Source organism: Crocuta crocuta, unplaced genomic scaffold (assembly GCF_008692635.1).
Source record: "Crocuta crocuta isolate KB4526 unplaced genomic scaffold, BGI_CrCroc_1.0 scaffold288, whole genome shotgun sequence".
NCBI lineage: Eukaryota > Metazoa > Chordata > Mammalia > Carnivora > Hyaenidae > Crocuta > Crocuta crocuta.
This window is the reverse complement of record NW_027532607.1, coordinates 3,971,495-3,983,577: the sequence shown is the minus strand read 5'-3', so window position 1 is coordinate 3,983,577 and position 12,083 is coordinate 3,971,495. Positions and strand designations below refer to the sequence as shown.

At 41.0% G+C, this 12,083-nt stretch overlaps 1 protein-coding gene across 1 annotated transcript in view; it reads right to left on the bottom strand.

Annotated features, from left to right (window-relative positions):
• Positions 1-11,040: 11,040 nt before the first annotated feature.
• Positions 11,041-12,083, bottom strand: part of PSMD12 (proteasome 26S subunit, non-ATPase 12) — a 29,375-nt gene continuing 28,332 nt past the window's right edge. The window contains exon 11 of the mRNA XM_077780442.1: positions 11,041-11,643. Within this exon, the coding sequence (XP_077636568.1) occupies positions 11,434-11,643 (210 nt within the window). The 3' untranslated portion in view covers positions 11,041-11,433. The remainder of the gene's footprint in view (positions 11,644-12,083) is intronic.

Here is a 12,083-nt window from a genome sequence, read left to right as displayed (position 1 = left end):
ACAGACTCTGAGACAGGCTCCAGGCTCTGAGCTGGCTGTCAGCACAGAGCCTGACACAGGGCTCGAACCCACGAACCGCGAGATCATGACCCAAGCGAAAGTCGGACGCTTAACCGACTAAGCCACCCAGGCGCCCCTGCCTCTCTCTCTTTCTCAAAAAATGAACAAACATTAAAAAAGAAGAAAAGAAAAGAAAATACTGGGGCGCCTGGGTGGCTCAGTCAGTTAAGCATATGACTTCGGCTCAGGTCATGATCTCCTGGTTCATGGGTTTGAGCCCCACATCAGGCTCTGTGCTGACAGCTCAGAGCCTGGAGCCTGCTTCAGATTCTGTGTCTCCCTCTCTCTCTGCCCGCTCCCTGCTCATGCTCTGTCTCTCTCTGTCTCTGTCTCTCTCTCAAAAATAAATGCACATTAAAAACAAAAAAAGAAATGAAAAGAAAAAAAAATGTTTTTCAGAGAAAGAGCACTTGAATGTAATATTGGTCCATGTCTTCCTCAACATAAAACCCATCATGAACATTCACAAATGTTAGCCTGGGAATCTAAAAACCAGGAAGGAAATGAACAATAGTTATCTCATGGGAAGGAACATAACTTCCTTACAGAGACACGAATGTTCTACATGCACTTGTATCCTGCACAACTCCTTCCTGACAACTGAGTGTGCTTAGAATAACTTTAAGGAGTGGATAATTTGCCTGAATATATCAGCAAACTTTCAATAGTGATTGGAGCTCAGCAAATTATTTTAACAACATGATGTATCTAAAAAAACAGAAAAGTACATATATGATTAAACATTGAACTTCAAGATTTGGGGGAAAAAAAAAAGTCCAGGCCACAAATGAAGTTGTTAAACTTCAAAATTAGAAAAGGATTCTCTTTGGGGAGAGAGAAGGCTGCCTATCCAGAAAGACTCTTCTGGATCATCAGAGGCTTCTTGGTGAATTTTCTCTAGGCCAAGTCTGGCCCCTGGCCTCACAGCCACACAAGCTCTGTGTCTCCAGCTCAGAGGGCAAGTCCGTATTTCAGGGATGGAGGTACCTTATCCGTCCACAGTAGTGCTTGGTGTATAAAAGCCAAGCAACCATTTACTCCTTGATAAGAAGAAATTTCATGGTCGTCTAGGAAAATACAGGATCAACCCTTGCTGTTTCCTGGTTGATGGACACACATGAGGTCAGAAAAAGTATTTAAAACTTGGAAATGGATAAAAGAGATTACTGGGTTTTGTTTCAGTGCAGTCTTGAACTTGACTCTGTATGGTCTGGGCTATTTTTTTTAAATCTAATTTTGATGATTAAAAAAGTTTTTTAAAATGTTTTATTTATTTTTGAGACAGATAGAGCATGAGTGGGGGAGGGGCAGAGAGAGAGGGAGACAGAATCAGAAGCAGGCTCCAGGTTCTGAGCTGTCAGCAGAGAGCTCGACGCAGGACTCGAACTCACGAACTGTGAGATCATGACCTAAGCTGAGGTTGGACACTTAACCAACTGAGCCACCCAGGCGCCCCTAAGCTATTTTTTTTTAAATTTTAAATGTTTAATTTAAAAATTCTGTAGGAACAGGGGTGTCTGGGTGGCTCAGTCTGTTAAGCGTTCAACTTTGGCTTAGGTCATTATCTTACAGTTCGCGGGTTCAAGCCCAGCATCGGGCTGTGTGCTGACAGCTCAGAGCCTGGAGCCTGCTTTGGATTCTGTCTCTCTCTCTGCCCCTCCCTTGCTTGTGCTCTGTCTCTCTCTCAAAAGTAAATTAAAAAAAAAAACATAAATAAAAATTCTGTAGGAGCAGAGATTAACTTCTAGATTTTTGTTCACTAAGGATGGAAGTGATACCTAGCTAGCAAGAAGATACCCAGCACATTACAATGCATGGGCCTGTTTTACATGAACCAGTTTTGTATCACTTGCAATTTTATTCTTTTTTTTTTTAATGTTTATTTATTTATTTTTTAGAGAGCGCATACACATGAGAGAAGGGGAGGGCAGAGAGAGGGGGAGAGAGAATCCCAAGCGGGCTCTGTATTGTCGGCATGGCCTGACTTGGGGTTCGAACGCACGCATGAACCTGACCTCAGATCAAGAGTTATGTGCTTGTGGATACTAATTTGACAATAAACTATTTGTAAAAAAAATAAAAATAAATAAATAAATAAAAGAGTTATGTGCTTAACCAATTGAGCCATCTAGGCGCCCCCGGTTTTACTCTCAAATATCCTTTTGAAGTGGTTTTATTTTTATTTGTTTAAAGTTTATTATTATTATTATTTTTTGAGAGGGAAAGAGAGGGAGGTGCAGAGAGCGAGTGAGAGAGAGGACCCTAAGCAGGTTCCCTGTTGTCAGCACGGAGCCCGATGTGGGGCCCAAACCCACCAACCCTGAGATCATGACCTGAGGTGAAATCAAGGGTCGGACACTTAACTGATGGACACCCAGGTGCCTCTCCTTTGAAATGGCTTTAAACTTTTCTTATTTTATTTTAATGTTTTTTTTTTGTTTGTTTGTTTTTAATTTATTTCTAGGAGAGAGAGAGACGGCGTGAGCAGGGGAGGGTCAGAGAGAGAGGGAGTCACAGACTGAAACAGGCTCCAGGCTCTGAGCTGGCAGTCAGCACAGAGCCCGACACGGGGCCCGAACCCACGAACCGCGAGATCATGACCCAGGCGAAAGTTGGACGCTTAACCGACTAAGCCACCCAGGCGCCCCTTTCTTATTTTATTTTAAAGTTCTTATTTTAAAGTTCTTTTATTCATTCATTATAAGTTGAATAAAATCTTTGTGTATGTATTTTATGTTTACATGAGTCATGATTTTGCCTTTTTAAAAAAAGGTGACATTTGCAGAATAGAATTAACCATTTCAGAGGCCCTGGCTGGTTTAGTTGGTGGAGCATTCAACTCTTGATCTTGAGGTTGTGGGTTTGAGCCCCATGTTCTGTGTAGAGATAACTTAAAAATAAAATGGGGCGCCTGGGTGGCTCTGTCAGTTAAGCATCTGACTTCAGCTCAGGTCATGATCTCATGGTTCGTGAGTTCAAGCCCCACGTCAGGTTTTCTGCTACAGCAGCCCGCTTCGGATCCTCCGTCCCCTTCTTTCTCTTTTGGTTGCACTGTTTCTCTCTCTCAAAATAAATAAATTTTAACAATAAATACATAAAATATTTTTGAAAAAAGGAATTAACCATTTTAAAGTGAAAAATTCAGTGGAATTTAGTACATTCGCAATGTTGTATAACCATCCTATCTATCTAGTTCCTAAACATTTTTATCATTCCAAAATAAAATTCCTTATCCATTAAAGTTAATTTTTTTAAGTGCTTATTTATTTTTGAGAGAGACAAGTATGAGCGGGGAAGGGGCAGAGAGAGAAGGAGACACAGAATGTGAAGCAAGCTCCAGGCTCTAAGCTGTCAGCACAGAGCCCGACATGGGCTTGAACTCACGACCCCCATATCAAGACCTGAGCTGAGATCAAGAATCCGACACGTAACTGACCGAGCCACCCAGGAATGCTGGTTATTCTGTTTATTTGTACTTTTTATTTTTTTAATGTTTGTTTATATTTGAGAGAGAGAGAGAGAGAATGAGTGGGGGAGGGGCAGAGAGAGAGGGAGACACAGAATCTGAAGCAGGCTCCAGGCTCTGAGCTGTCAGCACAGAGCCCTGTGAGGGGCCCGAACCCACGAACCATGAGATCATGACCCGAGCCAACATCAGACACTTAATCCACTGAGGCATCCAGGCCCCCCCTCCCCCCGTGTTCAAGTTTTTGAGGAACCGCTAAACTGTTTTCCATGTAACTGAACCATTTTATGTTCAATTTTACCTTTTTGAAAATAACACTTGGTAAGTTACCAAATAACACTTGGGAAATTATCATGAACTTCCTGATAAGGTAAATCATCATCAGAAATTTGCTTATGGAGCTCGGGGTCAGATCAAAGTGAACTCCTTATACGATTTTAGGACATTTGTGCATGCTGTCTCAACTTCCCAAGAGAACTGTTTCTAGGGGCGCCTGGGTGGCTTAGTCGGTTGAGTGTCCGACTTTCGCTTAGGTCATGATCTCAAGGTTCGTGGGTTCAAGCCCCGCGTTGGGCTCTGGGCTGACTGCCAGCTCAGAGCCTGGAGCCTGTTTCAGTCTGTGACTCCCTCTCTCTCTGACCCTCCCCTGCTCACACTGTCTCTCTCTCTCTCTCCTAGAAATAAATAAAACATTAAAAAAATTTAAAAAAAAAAAAAGAAGTGTTTCTAGCAAGGGGATCACAGCGGTTTGGCTCTATTTCCTGTATTCATTTCCGTGATTAGGGTGGCCTTGGCTGTAAATGCTTGGACTCAGCTTGCTGAGGACCTGGCTCCCCGGACACCACCAAAGTGTGTTCCGTATCCCTTACTCCCCTAGCTTTCGTGACTCACTCTTTGATCAACACTTTCTTCCAGTTCTACACTGTGAAGCTACTCAAGCTAGCCGTCTGGTCATTTTTCAAAGTGCATCCATTTTGTAACTATATGCAGGGCACAAATGCGAGATGTTGGGAAATTTTGTGGTCAACTCATCGTAAAAGTTGCCCTCCAGACACTTACCTTTTTGTAGTCAGATTTTGCAAGCCAGTGAGCCATTATGTCTGCTTATCCACTCTGGCCCAGAATATGCTGCTCTTATAACCTAAATCTTAGAGGAGAAACTTCTTTCCAAACTCTTACTGTAATCCCGAAGTACTGACAGCAGGAAAAAAAAATCGCATCATCCTTCTCGTTCAAGATTTGCATTCTGAAAGGTGAAGGAGATGTGGTCTCATAGAGTGTGTTTCCATTAAGTGGAACACTTTGAATAAAATATCTGGCCTGCGTTCCAGACACAATGGGAATCAGTGAGGGAGCGTCAGGAAACCGGCTGGTTAGTATTCTGTAGCGAGGCTGTACATTCAGCAGTAGCAGACATGATATGCATTTTAAGAAACGTCTTACTCCTTTGCAATATTATTATCTTTGCTCTTTCTGGAAGGTGAGCTCTTTTCAAGTGATCTAATTCTGCCAATCCTAAAAACTTTTAGATGAATACAATGCTAAAATCCTGATGAAGTGAAAGTAGTTTACATCCCATTGCTTTAGCCTTTTTTACTTTCTGCACTGGTAAGTGACATGTAAGCGTTAGAAACAAAGGTATTATGAAACCAGAAAGTTTTCTTTCTCAGTTCAAGGGAAGTGTCTAGAGTTCAAATTAAGATACGAAATTGAACAGGGTACTAAATTTAGAAATATTAAACTTTTAAAAATGTTTTATTTATTTTTGAGAGAGAGAGAGCAGGGGAGGGTCAAAGAGAGAGGGAGACACAGAATCCGAAGACAGGCTCCAGGTTATGAGCTAGCTGTCAGCACAGAGCCCAATGCGGGGCTCGAACCCATAAACTGTGAGATCATAACCTGAGCCAAAGTCGGACACTTAAATGGACTGAGCCACCCAGGAGCCCCTAGAAATATTAAACTCTTGAAGATGAGTCCTACTGCAGACCTGGTGCTCATTACATATTAAATAGTAAGACTGCACGCATGGCAGTACAGAGAAAAGAAGGGGAAAAAAATGTGATACCACCTTCTTCCTTGTAGACAAAGCTACTCCTGTTGAGAACACTATTTCTACAGTCTAAATAAAGTGTCTCAATACTTGGCCCCAATGTTATTTGTGGATGTATTATAAATATGTATTTATTTAGCTACTTTTTAAAAAAAGTAGTGACCATGCTCAACATGGGGCTTGAACTCATGTCCCTGAGATCAAGTCATATGTTCTACTGAGCCAGCCAGCCAGGTGCCTCTATGTAGCGCTTTTTTTTTTTTTTTAATTTGAAAGAGACCTCAAGCCAGGGAGAGGGACATGGGGGGGACGGGGCGTGAGAGGAAGAAGCCCAAGCAGGCTCTACACTCTACGCTCTGCGTGGAGCCTGACTAGGGGCTCGATTCCATGATGCTGGGATCACGAACTGAGCCAAAATTAAGAGTTGCTCAGCGGACGGAGGCACCCAGGAGCCCTACAGCTACTTTTGCTTCATACTGAACTGTTTTCTTTTTATTTGTCCCAGTTGTACCAAATGTTTAGACTTCTTGGTTCTGAACCCTAAAAAGTCCTTAAGGGTTTCAGATACAAGATCACCTGTTATGGAGATAGGAAGGCCTTCTTTAATGCTAATTGTTCTGAGATACACATATGATACAGTTGATACATGGCTGAGACGTGGTCTGATAACTTGATCACAAGTAGCTCCTATTCCACTGACGTTGGCCTCTCTGAACAATAGGTATAAGAGAACAAGAATTCTTGTGGAATTTGTTTTCATGTTTAGCGGCAGATTGAAATAGCAACAGCTTTGCCAGGAATTGGTCTGTCTGGCCTACCACATCATTCCTTTGTACATGTATGTATTTTTAAAGTTTATTTTGAGAGAGAGAGTGCACAAGTTGGGGGTGGGGGGTAGGGAGAGACTGAATCCCAAGCAGGTCCTGCACTGTCACCGCAGAGCCCGATGGGAGGCTCAAACTCCCAACCGCAAGATCATGGCCTGGGCCGAAGTGGGAGGCTTAACTGATGAACCACCCAGGCCACTCTGTTCTATTGGTTTTAAAGGCCAGTGTCCCGGGACCCTGGCTGGCTCAGTCCATAGAAGATGTGACTCTTGATCTCAGGACTGTCTAAGCTCAAGCCCCACACTGGGTGCAGAAATTACTTAAAAATAAGAATCTTTGGGATGCTGGGGTGGCTCAGTTGGTTAAGTGTCAGACTCTTCATTTCAGCAGGTCATGATCTCACGGTTGTGAGATCGAGCCCCATATCAGGTTCTGCACAGACAGCATAGAGCCTGCTTGGAATCTTTTCTCTCCTTCTCTGTCCCTCTCCCATTCAGCCATGTGCCATCTCTCAAAATAAGTACAAAATTAAAAAAAATAGTAAGATCTTGAGGCACCTGGGTGGCCCAGTTGGTTAAGCATCTGACTTTGACTCAGGTTGCCATCTCAGTTCATCTGCTGTCAGCACACAGCCTACTTAGTCCCCCCCCTCTGTGCCTTTCCCCTCTTTGCATGGTCTCTCTCCCTCTCTCTCAAAAACATTTAAAATAAATAAGAAAATAAAAATCTTTGTGGCACCGGGCTGGCTCAGTCAGAAGAGCATGCAACCCTTGATCTTGGGGTTGAGTTTGAGACTCAGGTTAGGTGTAGAGATGATTAAAATAAAAATTTTAAAAATATAAGTCTTAAAAAAAAAAAAGCCAATGTGTAAACTGAGTGAAAAACACACTACACAATCTTTACAATTTCCTCCGGATCTTTTTATTTAAAAAAAAAGAAAGCCAACATGCAGGTATGCCTAAAATCATTGCAAACAGGACTGCAGACACGTGTACACGTATCTTCATAGCAGCACTAGTCACAAGAGGTAGAAACCTAAGTGACCACTGACAGATGAACCAACCCAATGTGGTATATCCTCACAATGGAATGCTACTCAGCCAGAAAAGAAACCAAGTTCTGATACACAGATGAACCTTGAAAATGTTACACTAGATGAAATAAGCCAGGCACAAAAAGGCAAATATTGTATGATTCCACTTATATGAAATATTTGTAATGGGTTGATTCAGAGAAACAGAAAATAGATTAGAAGCTACCAGGGGCTAGAGAAAGGGAGAGGGGGACGGGGAATTACTGTCTAATGGTTAACAGAGCTCCTGGTTGGGATGATAAAAAATTTTTTTGCTAATAGGGTCATCTGGCTGGCTCGTTTAGGTAGAGCATGCGACACTTGATCTTGGGGTTGTGAGTTCAAGCCTCACGTTGATTGTTGATTACTTTTAAAAATTAAAAAAAAAAGACTGAAAAAAGTTTTGGGAATAGGTATTAATGATGGTTGTACATTGTGAATATGATTAATGCCACTGAATTGTATTATAATTACAATTGTATAATGTAAAGGTAATATAAAGTTGGAGGTGAGGATCAAAACAAAATCCCAGAAAGGTATAAGATTTTAAAAGATTAATTGGTTACACAATTAAACTCAACAAGCATTTATGTTCTATTATGTAACAGAAATGATGGATATCAAGATAACATGGTTTTCAGTCTTATTTTGTGGGGGGGGAGGGGCGGGGAGGAGAATTTCCAGCAGGAGCCCGATGCGGGGCTTTGAACTCACTAACCATTGAGATCATGATCTGAGCCAAAATCAAGAGTTGGTGGCTTAACCGACTGAACCACTCAGAAGCCCCTATTACCAATCATCTAGAGAAAAAAGAAATAGCGACATGATGAAACTTTCCCAATCTTCAATTCTTTCATCACGGTAAATACTGGGCTCCGGGTTAGGGACACTGCTTTACATCCACTCAGAAAGCGAGAACATTTCTATGCCAGCGAGCAAGATAAGGAAAACCAGAGCTTCGGGCGGGAGCAACTGACACAGGGTATGAATCAGGCTGGAGCACAATCCTGTCATGCCCGTGTCCGTGCAGTACTTTCTCGTAAAAATCTTTTGAAACCCCAACATAGTTCTTTTCTACCATTTACGCAAGTGTTCGTCTGCAACCCAAGAACTTGTTAGAAATGAAAATTCCTGGGCTCTACCCCAGACCTCTGGGTCAGGAATTCGGTGGGTAGGGCCCCACCATCCGGTTTAACAAGCCCCGCCGGTGACTCTGACTGGGGCTCCACTGGAGAACTGCTGGCCAGGGGCACAATGGGGTACGGCCGCTCATGAACCCCAGATCAGGAACTCGGGGTTCAGATCAGGAACAGGTGGCTTTTATTTTTTTTATTTTTATTTAAAAAAATTTTTTCTAATTTTTTTTTTTTAAATTTATTTCTAGGAGAGAGAGAGACAGCGTGAGCAGGGGAGGGTCAGAGAGAGAGTGAGTCACAGACTGAAACAGGCTCCAGGCTCTGAGCTGGCAGGCAGCACAGAGCCCGACGCGGGGCTCGAACCCACGAACCGCAAGATCATGACCTAAGCGAAAGTCGGACGCTTAACCGACTAAGCCACCCAGGCGCCCCAACAGTTGGCTTTTAAAACACACACAATGTCTTCCCACTGCTTAAAGAACAGGTTTACGGAGAGAACACGATGTTGAAAGAATGAAAATCCTATGGCTTTTTGTTTTAAACGGCAAGAGAATTGAAAAAAAAAAGTGATCTTTGAAAGTATGAGTTTATTCTCTAGGGTTTTACACACCCACGAATCAGTGCTTTTATTGCAGCTGTATCCAGGAGCCAAACACAAAGTATGTACTTGAATCATACATGTTAACACTTAGAATGGAACACTATGAATTTTAAAGATTAGTTTTCAATGATTCAGTAACCATATGGAAATTGAGGATAATTACAGAAATAGGCATTGAACTCTAAGATAAAACATAAATTATATAAAAATAAAAGGGTAAAAAGTTTCATTTAAAAAACAAAACCAAAAAAACAGTGGCTCTTCATCTCTCTGTAGTTAGTAACCTAATGAACATGAAAAGGAGTCAAGTATTATCTTCGCCACGTTTAAAACAAAGTGGTTTTATCCTTTTCACGAACAGCTGGCTTTAAGTCTGAAGTGGAAGCCAGGATTTGGGGTTCTGAAGGTCTCAAAATATTTTACTGCCCTCTGTTAGTGGATTCTTCTTTGTAACACTAAGAAATTAAAGTTTGCTTGGACAGGAAAAAAACACGAACTGGATAAGCAGTTAAATTAAATGGGATTCAGTTACTGGGACAGGGTTACAAATGGCACCAAATCAGAACACACAAAGAGCTCAGTTTGAGGGCAAGCCTGTTGAATAAAGACGAAAAGAAGGCCATTCGAGAGCTTTACAACAACGTATCTGGCCAAACAGCCTAGGTTTGCCAAGTACAAGGGTAATGAGTTAGAGAGTTAAGGAGAAGCTCGATTCAAATTAGCTCCAATTTGATTTACAAATTAACAATACAAAATGATTTCATTTTCTGTCCTTTTCATTTAGGATATTGAAACCACATTCTGCTGGTAGTGTGACTTCTGACGTTCCTGAATTGCCATGGTTTTGGTTAGACTGTTAAAGATGAGTGGTAGCAGATGTTTGTTATTAACGTGACCAAAACATAAATTTCCAAAGAATAGACTTGGATTCAATACTGGGTTATAACTCACAATGACTCAGCATAAACAGCAGAGGTCCCTACAATTGTCCTCAGCCATGGATCACAGAACAGTTTAGCGACCACTAAATGAAAACAAATTATGAAAAAATGCTATTTCCACAATGTCTTTTTTCCCCCTCCCTTTCCACAATGTCTTTTTTTCCCCCTCCCTTCATGTGGATTTTCAAAAAGTAGACCTCCTACTTTCTTTAAATAACCCTCTAACATTGTTCCATTGTTCTGTTTTCCCTGAAATAAATCAAATTTTTAAAAAACTTCCAAACATTTGTTCGTATTAATTGATCTCAGAGGTTTCTTTTGACAGTAAAACCACTTTTATTTACTTCTGTAAAAGAAATGTCAACTGTGCTATTTGCTAAGAGGATGGCTGAGTCTTTCTGGATCGTTTTTAAAGCGTTTTAGGTAGTTACCCAGCGTTCATGTCATGGACCTAAATTCCTATAATGAATTTGGAACACTTGTTAGACCTAGACATGAAAGCCACAAAGAAATCTTATAAAAATGACTTTGTGTGGTACCCTGTGTCCACACCGTATCACCTGATTTCATTCAACACCTGGTCAAGATGGGGAAAGGGAACAGAAATGAGCTAATGTGACTGAAACCAGTTTGACTCAAGGGAAAAAATTTAGCTCTCTACTAAGTCTTCAGCCTGCCAATCACTCTCTACACTCAGTCTAGAGGCTTTTTGCCCCAACACTAAAATACAAATTCTTCACAAATTACAACTCTATCCCGAATGTTCTTATATGTCCCTATGCTGTTTTTGAAATTCTACTAAATAACTGATAGCTTTACAACAGAATTTTTTATTTAAAAAAATCCTTAAATCCCTATCCCACAAAATGTTCAGAAACACAGGTAACTATAGAAAGTCAATGTGCATATACTGCTTTTATTATTATAATTACATAAGGCTGTTAGCTGAGTGAGAACAAATAATAGCTAAAAAGTTTTCAAATGAGAAAAAAACACATTTGGGTAAGTGACGACACAATTTTTTTTGAGTACGTAGACCATAGAAATGTATTTTTTTTTTTTTTGCACCAATTGCAAATGCAAAGTTAACGATAAAATCAGGGAAGTGAAAGATCGAAAGGGGCCTTAAACATAGTCACTATCTTTTAAATTTTAGACAAAGGGCTGAGAATAGAAAAAAAAACCCCAACATATACACCATAACAGTCTTTTTTTTTTTTTTTAATGACTATGACTTCCAATTTTAACTCTTTTCTAAAAGCATTCTGGGCGCGGAGAACCTACTGCAGACTGTGCACCATCTCCTCCTTGGCTATGAGGTGTGTAGTTTTGTTAACTAAGGACATCAGTGAGTTCAGTTTCTGAGACCAGTCATTTAATAAATTATTTGGATCCTTGGGTCTCTGGAAGTTGATAATTCCTGCCAACCTGTCTACTTTAGCAAAGATGGTCTTGTTAACTACTAGATTCGAAAGAAAAGCTTCTGACTCCTGCAAGAGAGAAAGACAAATTGGATTAAGACAGGATAATTAAAAAAAAAAAAAAAAAGACAGGGTAATTACCAATAACCGAAGTTTAAGGAAAGCATTTTTTCTTTTTTAAAAAAATCTTTATTTTTGAGAGAGAGACAGAGTGTGAGTGGAGGAGGGACCGAGAGGGAGACACAGAATCCAAAAGCAGGCTTCCCATAATAATGTACTTATTTTACTGCCAGTCTAGGAAATGTTTGCTCTTGGTCTACAGTACCCCCCACCAACACACTACACAGCTGGTTTGTTTCCAGAAACACTGGGTCACTATATATGCTCTGCCACTTGGCAGCTACGTAGCTGAGGACAAGGCACTTTACTTTAAGGAGTCTGGTCTCCTTGTCCAGAAGTGTGAGGAGCTAAGGAGCCAACTGAAACCTTCAACCTCTAACATCCGTGAT